Here is an 18,206-nt window from a genome sequence, read left to right on the forward strand (position 1 = left end):
GACGGAACTAAAGAAAAATAGGACCAATTTAAAAACAAGGTAGTAATTTACAAGTAATAAAAACAAAAAAAAAAAAAAAAAAAAGTGCTGTTATAACGGATGTTAACTAAACTATTTTTTTCCCTTTTTACAAACAAAGCTGTTGAATTAAACAAAAAAAAAAAGAATATAAAAAAAAAAGAATATGGTGTGGAATTCAGCACAGAAGCTAAATAACCAATTGATGATTTCAAAAGGAAAGGGTGAAAAAAATACACACATTATTTTGCACAGCATTTCGATTTTCATCGCGGTTTTTCCGTCGTTGTAATTCTCGAAGTTCTCGTGCTTCCTGCTCACTGAGCGTAATATAATCATTGAATTGATTATCTAATGTAACAATGAAAGTTGGATGGTCCAAAATAAAACGATTTCGTGTGTTATCCAGAATCGTCTTTGACAAATCTATTACATAATAACTGAAAAACATAAAATTATTTATCAGTTTGCTCGACAAAAAATAGGCTGCAAAGATTGATTTCTCCTGAAGTAAAATTCACTTCTGAATGCAATTTGCAGGAAATCCAAAAAATTTGACATGAAATTCAAACGATTTTTTTAGATCAAAAAAAGTGGGGGAATTCTCATACTCCTATCCAGCCAACGTTTCTATCAGATAAAGGCCAACATACTGTAATCAGAACGGTCAAGAATAGTGCTATTGTTTTTCATAGACAATTAATGGGCCGAAAAATTCAAATCATCGGTTATATTAACTACTCGCATTATTAGGATATTTCATAAGTCAACATTATAAAGTGCAAAAGCAAAGAGAACAGACTGTTCAAAACCAGCATTAGATTTAAAAGAAGAATTAAATTCTGAAAGAATACCACTATAGGTTTGATAGATTGCCGTAGAAAAATTGTTACGGATGTGCTTTCCGGAATATCATTTACTTATATAATATTCTTATATAATAATGTACCGTTGTTTTCCTTCAATAGGCACAGGCATATAAACCATCAACTTATCCATACCAGCTTCTTGGAAAGGTGTCATCTTCTCAGCATCAAGGTCTGACTTACTAACAACAGGTCCAATCTGCAAAATCATTTCATCAAAACTTTCCGTCCCATAAAAACTGGGAGATATAGCATAGTTATACTGCTCCTTATAAGCCGCACCGAATGTTTCTCTTCCAAAAATAGTTTAAAACTAAATCAAAGAACTGAAAAAGATCTGAATCAAAAAAAACCAGGACAGAAACAACCGAAATCGGTTATAAAGTGTAAAAGCAAAGAGAATTATCAGATTGTTCAAAATCAGTATTCCGATTTAAAATATCATAGAGATTAAATTTTGCAAAGATACTATTTTAGGTTTGATGAATTGTCGTAGAAGCGTTGTTACGGATATACTTTCCGGAATATTATTTACTGTATATCCGTCCTCAACAATTTGTCGTCCACCTTCAATCTGCTCTTCTCGACGAAAAATCATTCTTATTGTCCAAAATACAGTATCCGAAAACTGTTCATGGCGAGAACTGTTACCCTCTGAAATTTCATTGACTAAAATCTTTTGCAAATGAATTTTGTAGAAATATAATTTTAAAAATAATAAAAACAAAACCATTTTTACACAACATATAGCAGAGGACTCAAAAAAACTGACTGCATGAAATAACACAGCAAACAAGGAAAAAAAAATCACTGGAATTAAGAGATGAAAAGAAACCTTTATCAGGAGTGATGGTAAGCCAAATGCGTCTTCGATGAGCATTGTTGAGTAAGTAACGTTTCGTAGCCATAGTCTTCCGTTCCATATGCTCCCATCTTAGCTCTTTTCCACCACCCACCTACAATTAAAAAGAGTAAAATGTAGTACTGATGTAACAAATGCTTTGGAACAATTGCTCTTTTTTTTCCTCGTTCTTTTTCTTCTGAGAGGGAGAGAAATGAGTGAAAAAGGCAAAGAGGTTGAGAGAGGCATAAATGACAATTTCTTAAGATCGGTAATGAAAGCATTGAAAATAAACAATTTAATATATAAAAACCATTATGAAGGAATTCTTAGCTACAAAGTAACTAAGAATTCTTACACTATTTTAAACATACAAAAAAAAGTACTTGTGATGATGTCGTCACTTCTTTTTCATTGTTGATTTCATCCAATAGACTACTACTGCCATTATCTTCTAATCCATTTGCGCAATGTTCATCATGATGAGTTTCAATGATCCCTTCTGTTGCAATATCACGAATGACTTCAAGCTTATTCTCATTTTCTTTTGACTCTTGTACAGAATGAGGAATATTTGCATGAGTTATTCCTGTCAAAGATTCCGTAGCATTACTCAATGATTTTGTGATAGTACTGAGGAATTTTTCGTCATCAACAGCTACCGACGATGAATAATCAACAAGCCTTTTGATAACATCAAATGATTTGTCACGCTCACCAGAACACTATAATATGAAAATAATTTTCGCGTCATTTGCATATAAACGAAATCCTTCTTTCATCAAAATAATTACCAAAAAAGAAAGGGAAGTATTTCAAAATGAATAAAAATAAATGTTCTGTCGTTTAATGATAGATATTTTTTTCAACTGATAACGAAAAAAAGAAAAAAAGAAGGAAACTTAAAAAGGAATTCTCCTTTATCAACTAATACCAGAAGAAAAAAAAGAAGAACCAGGTTTGAAATAATGATGAAACTTAAAAACTTACATCATATTTCACTTTATGTTCTTTGGAACATAACAATGAACAAGTACGAAATGAGCATCGTGGACAACGATATTTCCATGAATCATTATGACACATATCACATAATCGAATGGGTTGTGGTATTGGTGTTGTTGTATTTTCAATATATGCTTCATCAATTGATGATGGATATTTCTCAGCTATTTCATCCATAATTCGTATATCTGAAATATTTTTATTATTAGTATCAAACCAATTTTTGAAAAAAAATAACGGTATTACATTTTGATACACTTTTAATTGAAAGTTTTGATAATTAGCAACTTAAACTACTCATGATTTTACAGAAAGTACTTTAAATTGCAATAGATTTCAACTAATTTCAAAATTAACTAACTGAAAATTTAAAATGTGCATAGAGAAGATTAAAAAAAAGAGTGCAAAGGCGCAAAGGAAAAATTAAAAATTCGATAAAAGGATGCACAAAAGGGATAAAGAATACAAGTTAGGTTTACAAGGAAAGATAGAACTGGATAATATATAATGAATGCTATAGTTTAAACTCTTTCTTCCTTCACATTACCATCACCTACCTTTCCCGGCATTTCCTGATATCATTACCATCCCCTAATCACTAAATATTCATTTACTACCCTACCGCCGTGTAACAATAATTAACGATCGGTTGGGAGATAAATTGCGAAAGTAGCATTTATTATCTTATATCAGTTCATTGCTTTGTTCGCGTTTTCTTTCCTACTGTATTTCCTTCGCGCGTACAGAGGTTTATTTATCGTAGTAACTTGTATACTTAATGTGAAACTTAAGAGGTAACTTAAAAAGTAACTTAGTTCGAAAGTAACTTAAATACTTAATTTGATTATTTAAGTAGGCAAACAATAATTAGTCATGTAGGAAATTACAACTTTCAGTAATTGAACAATCCAGATAATGTCTGTATTTCTTTCACATTTAATATAACCCTAAACATCTAATTCAAATTAATTCTAAATATTTATATTTTAGCTTATTAAACTGCATGGAATACGTTTTAATTGCTAATTTTTACGTCTCCAAATATGAGTTTAGTAATTGAGTAATATGTATAAATACACTGTTTTATATGATTTGAATACTTAATAACTGAGATACTTAATTCGAACTTTCTATGTTTTTCTTTGCAATAAATTTCATGCAAATTTTGATTAAATATTGGCTTATATTTATCTTGATGATAAAATTTCAGATGGTTCAATTTCTTTCCCTTTCCTTTTGCATATTTGTCCTTTTTTCTACGAGCAGTGGAAAATTATGTGAATTTGAAAAGATTATATTACTTCATTATGCTATCATTTATCATGATAATGGCTTATCAACCAAATGATTATTGATTTGTCAGGAATTATTTATTAATAAAAGGAAATCAAAAATTATTTATTAAATAGTTCCTTATGGTTTCATTATAATGTACATCCATGGAAATCAAAAGAGATTTTAATCGCTGTGTTTTTATTACAATAATAACCAGATATGGATTATAATTATTTGGAAAATGTTGAAAAATGTCATCGGAAAATTGGAAATATCATTTCGTTTGATGTTTTTAACTTTTCACTAGTAATCTTTCCTGACATCCGGTTTTATGATGTCATTTCTGGAAATGGTACATCCGTAATTGGTGAATTCTTGCCTGATATTTTCCCCCTTTATACACTAACATCATAACAGCAGCTAAATGTCTTCGGAACAACTTTTGTTTCGGGATTTCGCAAGTTGTCACTAAACCTAAACTTTTAGGGTTAATTGGGAACGGATCGTAGGAGAGATATTTGCTGATTGCCGGTTTTATTCTATGTTGCTACTTCATCTTCCATTTTTCCGGTCACCGGATCTTTCATTTCCTTACCATGAAATGGATGGATCTTTTTTTTTCTATCACTTAACAAACCGTAAAAAGATATTTTCATTAGTAACATAACGGTTTTATTTTGTAATTGTTCTAAGCTAAAAGTCATTATCACATATATTTCGCCATGAATTCTCGGGAATTCCGTCATTTATTGAGATATCAGGTGTAACTATTGCTTCTTCTTTTAGCCTCTAAAAATTCTTGAAATTTCTTTTTATTTCTATTATTTCACAGTAATTTGTGATTATTCTTTTTTTCCAACATAAGATTATCTTTCAAAACTTTCGTCGTTTTTTTTTTGTTTGAAAATTTTGGAACATTTTAAATTTTATTTCTCTTTCATAATTTAATTTCATCCTTCATTATCAGTTCCATTCTTTTGGTTTCATTTTATTTTATTCCAACTTTTATCACAATTACGCGAGAATATTTGTATTTGTAGTTTAAATTGTGCAATTTTTCCATGTGTTATTGCAAGGATGACATCGCTTTGTGGTTTTATTTTCCATTCCTCATTGTTGTCATTTTATAACTTTTAAAACTTTTTGTCAGTTCATGATTTTTCAAATCTTCCTTAGCATATGGTTTTTAAATTTGCTGATGTTTTGAATTTTTTTTCCTTTGATATCACTTTATGTATAACATTCAGTTCGATTATATTACATTTAATCTATTTGATCGCTTTCTTCAACATTTCCTTTTTTTTCTTTCTTTTGCGATTGGTATTTACAATTATTAATGCTACTATTTCTGCATTTTACGTTTTCAATCACCTAAATTACCGTTTTTTTTGCATTATTCACATCAATTTTTTTTCTCATTTCTTTTCAACTATATATATTATCTCTCATTTTTAACATATTCTTTTGATGATGTTTTCATATTATTAATTAAATTTACATTTGTTATTTTTTCTCTTATATTTCTCTCTTCTCTCCAACTTATGATTTCTTTTTATTTTCCATGTATTTCACGCATTTTTCATTTCATTTCTCCTACATTTTATTTTCTATAATTTCCATATAGTATTGAATTATTTGAATATTTGTAGCTTTTTTTTCCTTTCGAAAATTCGAATCACGTCACATTATACAGACATTTACATCAATCATTCAATACTAATATTTTCATTAATAATTACTTCATTCGTGCTCATCTGTGATAAATACGAAGCGTTGGTCCGATCTGTATAGTCATCTGAAATTTTTTAATTGTAACTTTTCATATTTTCCATTCTAGTCAGTAAGTTTTAAGTTCTGTTCAATAATTTCTATGCAGTATCGAATTATTTGAATATTTATTGCTTTGTTTAATTTTAATTTTGTTCTTTAGCTTTTTTTTTAAGTAATTAACGATAGTAATTGAATTTCTACTTATGATTTTTATTATAATTTTAAATTATTTTTTCTTTGTTTTCTTTTCATTGTACAGTATTGTAAATATAACTGCATAATTTTTTTTAATATTCCATTGTGGTAATTTCAATCTTATCTTCTCAACAGAGCATTGCATGGTATATTAATTATTCTTTTTTACTTCTGATTAACAATATTTAATCTTTCTATATTTCGTTTGTAATTATTATATTTGATAATAATTATTATTATGTTATATGTGTATTATTTAAGTAAATTTGTTACTATTAATTGATTTTCTATTTTCGATTTATATAATTTCAAATTATCTATATTCGATTAATGTTTGGGTATATATTTTAGATAGTAATGAATGCATTTTATAAATTGTTCATTTTGGTGCTAAGGAAATGGAAGGGAAAGTGTCAAATTTTGTCGAAAGTTTACATTACCGTAACCAACATACCCATAGAGGCACAATTATACGGGTTGTAAAAAGGCCATTACATTGATACATTGCCGCATTTTTTCCGTTTTAAATAAATAAGAAAAGAAGAAAAAGGGTGGAGGGAAGAGTTTTTAAGAAAAAATTTTATTAGTGAAGGGAGAAAAAGGTGGGACAGGAAGAAATAAGTTTGCATATAAAAGGTAAGACTGTATAACATCACATATCAATGATTAATACCAAAAATTTGTGATTGATTTTGGTAATGAATAAAAGGGCATTTGACATCGTTAAATATGTCACCATGCACTTGACATTGTTTACGTGTATATAACACGAAGTAAATTGGGATTTTATCTTTTTTCCGCCAATTTTTTCAAAAATCTTTTTCAATTTATTCTTGAATTTTTAGGGCAGATTTGGCTATCGACTGACATTGTGTCGATTGTTTCATCGTTTATATTTGCATCGTCGTCCAATCAACCTTTACTTTTTACAAGTAAATAAAAAAAAAAGTTCTCAAAAGATGGCACATGACGGATTCGGAATGCATCGAAATAGTTCTGGTTAGTTGCAGAAATGTTAAATTTAATTTTGTTAGCAATATATAATATGGTAACTAAAGGAGAAAATAATATAAGATGAACAGTTTCATTTCTGGTCGTAGTATGGTTTGCAAATATAGCGTACTAATTATCGAATTTCTTCGTTAATAACATTTGCATGAATTTTTATTATTTTCATTATTTGTGTGGTATAAATTTTGGATATTATCATAATTATACATACGGATAATTCGAGTTATATTCACTGAGAATGATTTCAGTTCCATAATCTTTAAATTACTATAATTTTCAGAACTGTTTCGTAATCAAAGATTTCTTTTTACTTCGGAGTCGGTAAGCGAAGGTCATCCGGATAAAATGTGCGATATGATATCGGATGCTGTTTTGGATGCCCATCTTGCGCAGGATCCGAATGCAAAAGTTGCATGCGGTATCTGAACAATCGAAACCTGATTTTTCTTTTTTAAATAGCTTAGATATCATTTTTTAAAAAATTGCGCATGTTTTTTTTAGCATTTAGCATAAGTGTGCACTAATTCTGGGAGTTAAGCTAGAGCTATTTAGCAGAGAGTAGATTATAAGTTATTTGCCAATCGAGAAATGGATTTCTGATAATTTTTTGAATGATATTTTTGCCTTTGAACTTATTCCTCTTTGATTAATTGTTATTTCAGATCAAACTCCTACCGACTACATACATTAAGTTAATTTCCTCAATACAGCTAAAACTAATGTCCGTTTAAAGTAGTTACTTTCTTACAGAAACGGTAGCCAAAACGGACATGTTGATGCTGTGTGGGGAAATTACATCTAGTGCAAATGTTGATTACTATCAAATCGTTAGGGATACGGTGCAACAGATAGGATTCGACGATTCCTCCAAGGGTCTATTATTAGAAATTTATAGAACTGCTGTTATTTTATCAACAGCAGTATTCAGATTTACTGATTCTCGAAACCACGCTTGCATCAGGGACAGTATGCATCTAGAAAGTCATATCTGAAGAAATGCTTTGATCATATGCTTTAGCTATAGAACTTGTTGTTTTTTATAGGTTTTGATTATAAAACATGTAATGTGATAATTGCATTAGAACAGCAAGCACCTGAAATAGCAGCTGGAGTGCATTTGAATCGGAAAATGGAAGACATTGGTGCCGGTGATCAGGTTGTTTCTTCTTGTTCATTTTCCTTTCAAACAAGTTCGATGTTGAATATTTACCTCTTGAAACCCTTAATTGAAAGGTTATGAAAAATAATACCATTAAAATCACTTTCTGTTATCATCTTCGATCATATGGCAAATTTAAATTGGTTTTTTTTCTTTTATGCCGAAAACCAGTTATAAATAATCGAATATAGTTATTTACTTTCGTTACTAGTTAAAAGAAAAATGGAACATACTAAAAGTTTTTTTCCTGGAGTCAATTTTTGATGTTCTTTACTCACTGCGACAATTTTATTGCTTATTAGTTAATCACAAGGCATTTTCCTTCCTACACTTTTATGTCATTTAAAGAATCCAAACGAAAAATAACTCAGATTTCATCTTCTATTCCTATGGAAAATTTGTTGATCTTTTCCAGGGATTGATGTTCGGTTATGCAACGGATGAAACAGAAGAACGCATGCCATTATCTTTGCTACTAGCCCATAAACTGCTTGCACGACTCCATGAGTTGCGAAGAAATGGTACTCTTGAATGGGCTTTGCCTGACTCAAAGTCACAGGTATTTATGTCTATGTGAAACTTTCCATTTTTTCTTTTTTCGTTATAAACAATGAAGTAGAAAGCAACAGGAAATTAGTGAGAAAAAATCTTTCCTGAACAATGTAACTCAAACTTATATCCACAATCGGATGATCAGTCCATGAAAGATATCATAGAGGTCTTGGAACAGGCGAAACAGGAGTTCATTAGGGATGAATTAGAAGATTAAAAAATATGGATATATAATCTTTATGAAGTTTAACATTTCTGAAATAAATGACTGTTGACAAATTCTGGGTTAATTGATTAGATGCAGATGTTAATTTATACTGAGGTCTGACCAAGATTGGCATATGATCATGTGAGAAAAATCATCCAAATATGATGCATTTCTACCCTTTAGTTGTTATTCCACCAACGAGTTTCTTATTAGGCAGTTTCAGCTATAAGTAAACTTAATTGTTTTTTTTTCTAATTTGTTATTATAATTCAGGTAACAGTAGAATACAAATTTGAATATGGCGCATGTATACCGGTTCGAGTTCATACAATTGTCATATCAGCACAGCACAAGGCTACAACTTCGTTGGAAAAAATTCGAACTGATCTAATGAAGAATGTAATAAGTGTAAGCCTTTTTTGCTATGTTGCCATCACTATATGAAGGTGTATGTATGTATGTATGTATGTATGTATGTATGTATGTATGTATGCATGCATGTATGTATGTATGTAATGTACGTATGTATGTATGTGTGTATATATGTGTGTATGTATGTATGTATGCATTTATGTATGTATGTATATATGTCTATGTGTGTGCATGTGTGTGTGTATGTGTGTGTGTGTGTGTGTTTACATGTTTTATTTGAGATTATCCGAATTTAAAGACTAACTGAATTCCTATGTAGTCATAGAGCGATTGGTAAGTTTAGCTTTTTGTAATAGAATTTGTTGATATTGTTACATTAGCATTATCTTTTGAATTATAAGCTGTAAATCCTCTCTGATGTATTTTGTTTATTTTCAATAATTTTTCTTGTTTACCTTACAGTTTCCTTATTAAACAAAATTTAAATAGAATGAATCTCTGTTTAAATTTTTAGGAAATAGTTCCACAGCATTTCATGGATGCGGCTACGAAGTTTTATTTGAATCCATGCGGCAACTTTACGGTCGGTGGTCCACAAAGTGATGCTGGCCTAACTGGTCGTAAAATAATTGTCGATACATATGGTGGTTGGGGTGCTCATGGTGGTGGTGCATTTTCTGGTAAAGATCCGACCAAGGTACAATATACTGATTTTTACATTAATTTTCGAATTATAAATAACTTTTCGAAGGCCTGATGTGTATAAGTTGTTTTGATGCTTTTTTAATAATTTAAATTTATTTTTAATATTTGCACTTTTTATGCCAAATGTTTAGGTAGATCGTTCGGCAGCCTATGGCGCCCGATGGGTTGCCAAATCGCTTGTGGATGCTGGTATTTGTAAACGATGCTTGATTCAGGTATTGTTTATTCATCGTTCCAATGGGGATGAAGAAACTGTAGTGGATATTCACTTCTTTGTTTAATTTAATGATGATAAGCGTCATCTATTTTTAAAAGACTAGATTATTTTTTTCAAACGATCTTAAATCCAAAATTCTGCTATTGTCGTTTTTGTGTAGCAAATAGCAAAATGCCAACAGTTTCTGTAGGTATCGTATGCCATTGGTATCGCAGAGCCACTCTCAATAACAGTTGTTGACTATGGAACGAGTAATTTAACAGAAGATGAATTGTTAACAATTGTGAACGACAATTTTGATCTTCGGCCGGGCATCATCATTCGGTATCTCAAACGTTCACTTTAATGGACGAATTTAATGGGGCTATAAAAGGGAACGGACTCTGTTTGATGTTTAAAATTAGATTTATGATTTGAGCGCTGTGAATAGGAAAAGGATGGTTTTGTTACTCAATATTCAATATTATTTATGCTGCATTTAATCATATCATAATTTGGAAGTAAGCTATCACACTTTAAGCAGAGGGAAATTACTCTAAACTTTAACAATTGTATAAAGCCGAGGTTGGTTAATTGAGCTACGGAATGGAATTAGGTTGTTATTGATAACATCTATAATATTTGGATAATGTTGTTTTATGCGAATCAAATAATTCAGTGATAGTTATAAATCCAAAAATTTGGTACTTCGGTAAAAAACTTCAGTTTGTCAGAAGCATATTTTAGTGAGCTGGGCTTATTAAAGCCGATCTATAAGGAAACAGCACGTAATGGACACTTTGGAAAATCGATGTTTGCTTGGGAAAAATCGAAGAAGCTGAAGATACGACCGGAATTCATGAATAAAATAAAAAGTTCAGAATTATCGAATGGAGATATGACTCGTATTGGCTTTAACGTTGCTTAATATTACCTTTTCTACATATCAAATAATTCAGAAGCTTTGTCTCATCACCTTCTCTTTTTCAGGAATTTTTTGTTTTCTCTACTTGAATGAGTACAAAACACAATGTAATATTGCGTCTTCTTCCTTTTATTTCTCTAATGTCTAAATTAAGCCTCACAATGCCACTTAGAACGCTTCCTCAACAAATTACATGAAAGTTATGTACGGCATGTTTTAAGACACTATTTTGAAACTATTTGGTTAATGAATTGAATCTGACTCTTACTGTGACTCGACAGGAGGTTCTCCTTAACAGATATGCTTTCGAATTTCTGACAAATTTAGTCCCTTTTGTTACCGAGAACAAAAATGTATATATCCGTTGCCTGTTTCCATTAATTCATTTAAAACTAACATATTAACATATTAACTTAAGCGTCAGCATTCCTGAAAACCCAAAACATTTTTACCGTAAAATATTGAGGAAGTTTTGGTACTCGAGTCATAGCACCAGAAAAACCGTTAATATGAAGAAATTAGCTTCGTTCATAACTCACACTTTAATTTTGTGCAAAAATCAGAAAGTTACCATCTATTGTTATTGGCGTCAATGTCAGTATGTGGTGTTGTTTGTTATCAAACATAGTCATGAAGTGCTGAAGTTCAACAGTACTGCCCTGTTAAACTTTGATAAATCTTTTCTTTTATTGGTGCAGAAATAAATATTTCTAATTCATCAAACTGCTAATCAGTAGTGCATCATGTTATACTGCAATTAATTGCTCCATTTTCGCAGAAGGAAATTAAATTTGAAATTTAGTCTAGCCATATTCAAATATGTTTGTGAGATTCTGATTTGATCGTTTTAACATTTACCATTTACGTTTGAACCATGAGAACTGCAAGTTTAACGCTAATGATGACTCAGGCAATGATAATGATAAGGGAACGTTCATGAGACGAATCAGTGGCTTTAAGTGATTAATGAAGAATGGATATAGTACGCCATTGGTGATTACGTGTGCGATTTCATTATCAAGTGAGATAAAGTAATTTGATATTTCGATCGAATGCTGCAGGAGAGCGGAAGCATTACATCATTATAAGTACAAAAAATACAAGAGGAAAAAATCAAATACTTAACAAGAACTTGCAAATCTTCACCAACTACTTAGCTGCTGCTTTCTTTGCTTTCTTCTGTAGTGGAGCACAATCAAGCTTACCACGTATTATTTCTGCTCGCACACTTTGAAGATCACGCCGACGTCCACCACGTACCATCACCTGTAATTTTTTCCAAACTTTTTTTCAATGAGAAGAATTGCAAGTCAAATTTCAACTTTTCTTGGAACTTCGCATATTTTTGTTCGAAGTATTCTAATGAATTTCATGCAACGAAATATTTCAAGACAGGATGAAATTTAAAATCTCCTTGGATAAAAACAATACTAATAATATATAAGCATTTCCATTTCTTAGACTTATTCCCTTCTCAATTTTTCTTACTTTCCCTTCTTAAACTACAAATTTGCATATTCCTTCAATTCTCTCATTTTTCTCCGCTCAATAAAGTAGAATTCGTAGAGCAAAATATACTTCCGATTATATATTTCGTCACACTGTGATATCAATAAGAATTGATCTTTGAAACGCAATATATATATATATATATATATATAAAGACAGCGTTCACTAATTGCAAAATTAACTTTCTAAAAGCGAAAAAAAAGAACAGACCTGCGAATGCTCTTGTAAATTATGGCCAACACCTGGAATATAAGCACATACTTCCTTGCCATTACTTAAACGCACCAAAGCACACTTACGATTTCCCGAATTTGGTTTCTTCGGATGCCTTATCAAAGCTACAAACAATTGTTTGATAAATTTCCTTAATTTGGTTCTTCCAAATACTTCAATAAAATTATAAATAATCACAAATTATATTAACAAACAATTAGAAAGAATTTATGTGTATACAAACATAAATAAATAGCACAAATATACGAAATATCCATTCCCAGAGTGAAATTATTCATTCCATAATTGATGAAAAATGTACTTTTTAAAACAATCCCTTTGAAATGATTGAAACCACGAATCGCCGTATGATCCCTGCTACGGCTACGACGTTTAGGTGGTCCATCCATCCTGTGCATACGCTAATAAAAAAAATAACTTTTTCGTTATCGACCCTCTACCTACCAATGTAAAACCATGAATTCCAAATAAATAGATTTTAAAAGATACCCAATGGTGAGCTATTAGTTTACTTTTGGAAATGACATTTATATGTTTTTCAGAAGCTTAAGTCATTGAAATAATCTGAAAAGTATTTGATTAATACTTAACGTATAAAAGCTAAAATATAAATCCTTCAAAAGCTAGCCGATAATTATGAAGTGAAAATTAATTGGCAATTATACAGAAATATTGTTTAGAAAAAAAAAGAAAAAAGACTTAAACAATACGTAATTTACATATCTTACAACATCAATGTGATAATTTACATAATAATTTAATTTACATATCTTACAACACCAATGTATTACCTGCAAAATTTCTTCACGACCATAACATTGTGTCGTATGGACGTTGAATTTATGCATAATACTGGTATCAATAGTTAACTTGCTAATACAAGGCAGAAACTGACAGGAAGTGTAACTTCGCTGTGACCAAATCAACAATTTGTTTAGCCACATGATGATTACTTATGCAGGACAAGGTAAACACGGTTACTTATATCAAAATCACATTGATTTGATTTAGTAATTATTGATTTCACTCCTGAAATAAACTGACGAATCATCCGAAATTATAAATTTACTACACTACATTCTCAATCGCATACTATTGTATTATTTTCATAAATTAAAGCATCAATTAAAATGTCAACAAAAGTATCGTATAGTGGTAAATGCCAATATTATTGTCAACGATTATTATTAGGAATGCAAAAACTTAACTTGAAATGAAATTCCCAAAAAGCGTTGCAATCATTTCAATATTTTAGGGAAAGCAAGTAATAATTATGATACGATGCAAACATTTTAAATAAATATTTGAGATATTTCGATAAATATGAAACATGCCAAAATGAGTGTGGAAGATTGCATCAAAACAAAAAATATAAAGTATAATTTAATTGCTTTCATAAATCAAAGTACAATTAATTTTAATGCATATTAATTCGTTAAAAAAAATATCCCTCCATCAATGCAAGACGTTTAAAACAAAAAGACAAAGAAATTTATGTACAGAGGAAGATCCATTTTATTAAAATACACATGCAAATCTAAAATGACATGAATAGAGAAATCAAAAATGATATTAATATTTATTCAGGTAGCAGTATTTCATCTTTTAAAGGTACATGAATATATGAGGCAATTTGAATAACGCAACTATACAATAATAAAAGCAATAATGATAATGATGATGATAATGACAGTGATAGCGACAATGACAACACAATGATGATCATGGTGATGATAATGATAACGATAACAATAATAATAATAATATCAAAAATATCGCCCAATAATTACTAATGACCTAATATTACCTATAAACATTTAAATCGTTGAGAATATAATAGATGAATATTTGTATTCTTAAAATTATTGTCAACAGATCCTTCGTGAATTCATTTCTGTTATTTTAAATTTACGTCAGAACATCTCATCTAGTAAGATCTAACTGATAAAAGCACTAACTCATATGCTGACAATCTTTTTTACAAAAGTTATAGATAATTTTTAGCATCTTGAGAAATAGTAATAAAACAATCAATCAATTAAAAATATAATGAGCAACTGCCAAAAAACTGTGCATAAAATAAAGAAGATGAAATGATAATTGTAAAAAACATTATAAGAATTTTTTTCCTCAAACGATAAACTAAGAATACAGAAAAATATGTCGAATCATTATGCTAAAGATCAAATATCTATAAATTAAGCTATAGGGTGGCGGAAAAGCGAAGATAATAGATCAGTATATTTCAGTTCGTCTAAACTTTCCGTGTAACAAAGATAATGTCAAAAAATATCAGATAATGTCAAAAATGTCAGATTCAAAATTATAGCTAATGCAACGGTTGAATGACCAGGAAAAGAGGGGGGAAAGGTACAGAGATAAATAAATAAATAAATGGAACAAATAAATGTAAACAGTTAACTGTTGATCTAATGTTTCAATGAGACAGTTTTCCTAATTAGTAAAGTGTTAGTCATGTAAAAATATTACAAATAATAAGGCTACAAAAATGTATTACAAAAACTAAGCTATGAAGCTACAATCCCTAAAACATAAAATGATTTTAAATCCTAAACATACCAATAAAGTTAGTCGAGGCTTGAAGAGTTACTGTATCCATCAGCAATAGATGACTGATATGATAAACATAAAGATAAAACAAAAAGAACTTGTGAATACAAGGATAAATTCAAAAAGAAAAAGTACACCAATTTATCATCGATTTCTTATATTACAAAAAATATGGTTTCTCAAGATTTGTCAATGATCCATTGTAACTAAGTTAGTAAGGCCAACAAACCTTTCCTCACAATAAAAAATTGACGGTTGTTATGAAAAATTTCACTTACCAATTTACTAAATAAACTACTGTCTTTTATATATGAGATATTCCTATCGAAAGTACTGCCTCAAGTCCATTCTTGTAATTGTGTTATTAATGCTGTTAAAACTTTTTCCGATAACAAAGAATTGATGAAATGTTTTTGAAATGTGTTGATACTTGATGATGAAGCAGTAAAATTGGCGCGATACATCGGGTCATCTGATGAATCCACGATTTTCAAAGGTCCTTTTTCCTGTTCAGCGCGGAATTCAGTGAACAAAACTATGGGTAAAACTGTTATTTTTTTTTTCTGTTTTTCTACAAAATCCATCAAACGATGAAAACTTTCATCATTTGGTTTCTGAAATAACCAAACTTACATTATAAAACTCCTGAATAATAACACGTCAGTTAACAGTAATGTAATATGACACTGTCGATTACAGTTAAGTGAACGTAGCACAATTTCCGTGTTTTAATACTGTTAACATTGCCAAGCTAAATAGAGAGAAAGAGAAGAGTTGCTAAGATAAGTAAAATAGAGTACTTATTTCCAAGCTTCTTCAACTTACTGATACTTATTAAAAGGAATATATTACCTTATTTTTCATTTCCTTCAATAATTTCTCGAAATCACACAAGGAATCGTCATAGCATCCCAGTGATTCTGATAAACAAATTTGTTTCGAAGTTATTAAACCGGATCGAATAAGAATGGCCACCTAAACATCAAATAAAGTATAATTAAAACAAAAGTCCATCGCACAATTGCAACTCGAAACTTCAAAAACTTAAATTCCAAGTAAACATTGAAAAAAGGAAGCAAAATTACCATGGTAGATACAGCGGCTTCTTGTAAACGAGGAATTCGGTCATAATCAACAAGCGGTATCCATGTATTTACCGAGACACTGATATTATTCAAATCTTTTTCATTTTCATTAACACTGACACACTGAACGCAATGCCACCATCCAGGCGGCACAAATATCACATCACCCCTTCTCAATGTAACCATTCTTATCTTTTTGCCTTGCAATGAACTATCAGCACCAATTACGTCCAAACTACTGAAACGATACTAATATTCCAGCCTACGGATACAACACTATAGTTTTTATTGATTGAGAATTCAGTTCCTAAAATGAAATTTCGGACTTACTTATTTCGCATATGTGATTCAGAATGAAAACTTCGTGTATTTTAGCAAAGAGAAAATAAGAACAAAGTTTGGGGAAAAGAATCCCAAACCTGAAAACAGTGGATTCCTCATATGGGATTCGAACCGGTTTCATGTTTTCATTTGGCTCAAACAGAATCCATCGTTTTGATCCGGAAAGTTGAGCATGCACGTTATAACCATATGAATCATAATGACACGGCGTGTGAGCACCTGGTGTCCCTGAAATACAAATATTCCTATCTTGTTCATATCTGAACCCAGATCTATGGGATGAGAAATATTAAATTAATAAACTTATAATAACTTTAATCAACTGATTAAATTCTAACTCAAAATCATCGCTGATTCAATCATTTATTGAACTTCTGTAATTGTTCCACATCCGGAAACAATATGATGAACTTGTAACCGGTGTAATTCATTCAAATCAACTAAATACAAAAACAAGATACCAATCCAAATGGTTGAATCAGCAGGATCAGCATCTAACCCAAGGTGTCGCCAATTGATATCGCTGATATTTTCCGGATCCATAATATCGAAAACATAATTATAATCGAAATATCCCCAATGATCTGCTCTATCTACTATCTTGTGATCATCTGTCATCAATGTTGCTTCACCATTAAACCATTTAAAGAATTGTTCCAGACTGGAGAGGTATGCCATTTTTGATTCATTTTCGAATATAATCTGCATTAATATAATTACCCTATTCATCGTTCCTTTAATACTTCTCACTTTTTTCCCGCTGAATTAAATTTCCTGATACAAAATTAGATCAAAACAACACGAAATGTATGTGATATATTGTTTCATTTCAGTTATCATTTTAACTTTACTAACTTATTTAATCAACAAATTTTACTTTACAAAAATTCCAAAAATAATTCCATTTCCTAGCATTAAACATGGTGCTCTAAACTTGCTACTACTGAAATCAGCAAGTATATCTCCATTTTAAATGGTGTGAATTTAGTTAATTTCATCATTACCACACTTATTTTGTAAAAATAAAACAAGCTAAAACCAACTTTTCCTCTTAAATGTTCTTTCGGACCTAATCTTATCCTTAAAAATTCGTCTCTTTCCGCAGGTTTTACAATTTCCGCCAATCGTTGATATGTCCATGCAGTAGCTTTCCAATCATTAATACATCCAGACATTACGAACGGTTCTAAGTATGCAATTTTTGAACGCACATCGGTATATGATTCCATTAGTAATCTAAAATTTTACATCGACGAATTTTTTCTTCTTTTCAAAGTACATGAAGCAGTTATAACAACGTCATAATATCATATATTTTACTGTTCAATCAAGCATATTAAAAATATGACGACATAATAAACTTCCTG

General features: G+C 30.3%; 4 protein-coding genes across 5 annotated transcripts in view; 1 reads left to right on the forward strand and 3 right to left on the reverse strand.

Moving 5' to 3' along the window:
- The window catches only part of LOAG_18318 (hypothetical protein), a 3,993-nt gene extending 1,069 nt beyond the window's left edge, over positions 1-2,924 (reverse strand). Inside the window, exons 1-6 of the mRNA XM_020450980.1 lie at positions 2,716-2,924; positions 2,112-2,450; positions 1,720-1,840; positions 1,354-1,538; positions 968-1,083; positions 260-458 (exon numbers count right to left, since the gene is read on the reverse strand). Coding sequence (XP_020305278.1) covers positions 260-458; positions 968-1,083; positions 1,354-1,538; positions 1,720-1,840; positions 2,112-2,450; positions 2,716-2,907 — 1,152 coding nt within the window. The 5' untranslated portion in view covers positions 2,908-2,924. The remainder of the gene's footprint in view (positions 1-259; positions 459-967; positions 1,084-1,353; positions 1,539-1,719; positions 1,841-2,111; positions 2,451-2,715) is intronic.
- A 3,882-nt stretch (positions 2,925-6,806) lies between these two features.
- On the forward strand, positions 6,807-11,827 carry LOAG_06217. Of its 2 annotated transcripts, none has more exons than XM_020447089.1 (10): positions 6,807-6,969; positions 7,262-7,399; positions 7,644-7,854; positions 8,025-8,137; positions 8,556-8,699; positions 9,174-9,308; positions 9,787-9,969; positions 10,109-10,192; positions 10,385-10,518; positions 10,921-11,827. In XM_020447089.1, exons 3-10 carry the CDS (start codon positions 7,752-7,754, stop codon positions 11,099-11,101), a joined length of 1,077 nt encoding a protein of 358 aa, XP_020305279.1. In that variant the 5' UTR covers positions 6,807-6,969; positions 7,262-7,399; positions 7,644-7,751; the 3' UTR covers positions 11,102-11,827. The 2 variants fall into 2 exon arrangements, with proteins under 2 accessions (XP_020305279.1, XP_003141801.1); XM_003141753.2 differs by having other exon boundaries at positions 7,732-7,854.
- Positions 11,828-12,025: 198 nt separating this feature from the next.
- Positions 12,026-13,230, reverse strand: LOAG_06218 (30S ribosomal protein S12; the record flags this gene model as incomplete). The annotated part of the gene is made up of 3 exons (XM_003141754.2): positions 12,026-12,364; positions 12,818-12,945; positions 13,143-13,230. The coding sequence occupies 3 exons, from the start codon at positions 13,228-13,230 to the stop codon at positions 12,248-12,250; spliced, it is 333 nt and encodes a 110-aa protein (XP_003141802.1). The 3' UTR covers positions 12,026-12,247.
- A 2,604-nt stretch (positions 13,231-15,834) lies between these two features.
- LOAG_06219 (jmjC domain-containing protein) lies at positions 15,835-18,068 on the reverse strand (the record flags this gene model as incomplete). Its single annotated transcript, XM_020447090.1, has 6 exons — positions 15,835-15,947; positions 16,265-16,387; positions 16,498-16,735; positions 16,917-17,067; positions 17,301-17,541; positions 17,883-18,068. 6 exons carry the CDS (start codon positions 18,066-18,068, stop codon positions 15,903-15,905), a joined length of 984 nt encoding a protein of 327 aa, XP_020302644.1. The 3' UTR covers positions 15,835-15,902.
- Positions 18,069-18,206: the final 138 nt, after the last annotated feature.

The sequence above is a fragment of the Loa loa genome (assembly GCF_000183805.2).
Source record: "Loa loa unplaced genomic scaffold supercont3.261, whole genome shotgun sequence".
NCBI classification, from domain to species: domain Eukaryota; kingdom Metazoa; phylum Nematoda; class Chromadorea; order Rhabditida; family Onchocercidae; genus Loa; species Loa loa.

Coding starts and splice junctions, on each gene's coding strand:
- LOAG_06217 (XM_003141753.2), top strand. CDS start 6,930: ATGGCACATGACGGATTCGGAATGCATCGAAATAGTTCTG. Junction 7,400..7,731: donor GAATGCAAAAGTTGCATGCG/GTATCTGAACAA, acceptor ACTTTCTTACAG/AAACGGTAGCCAAAACGGAC. Junction 8,700..9,173: donor TGCCTGACTCAAAGTCACAG/GTATTTATGTCT, acceptor ATTATAATTCAG/GTAACAGTAGAATACAAATT.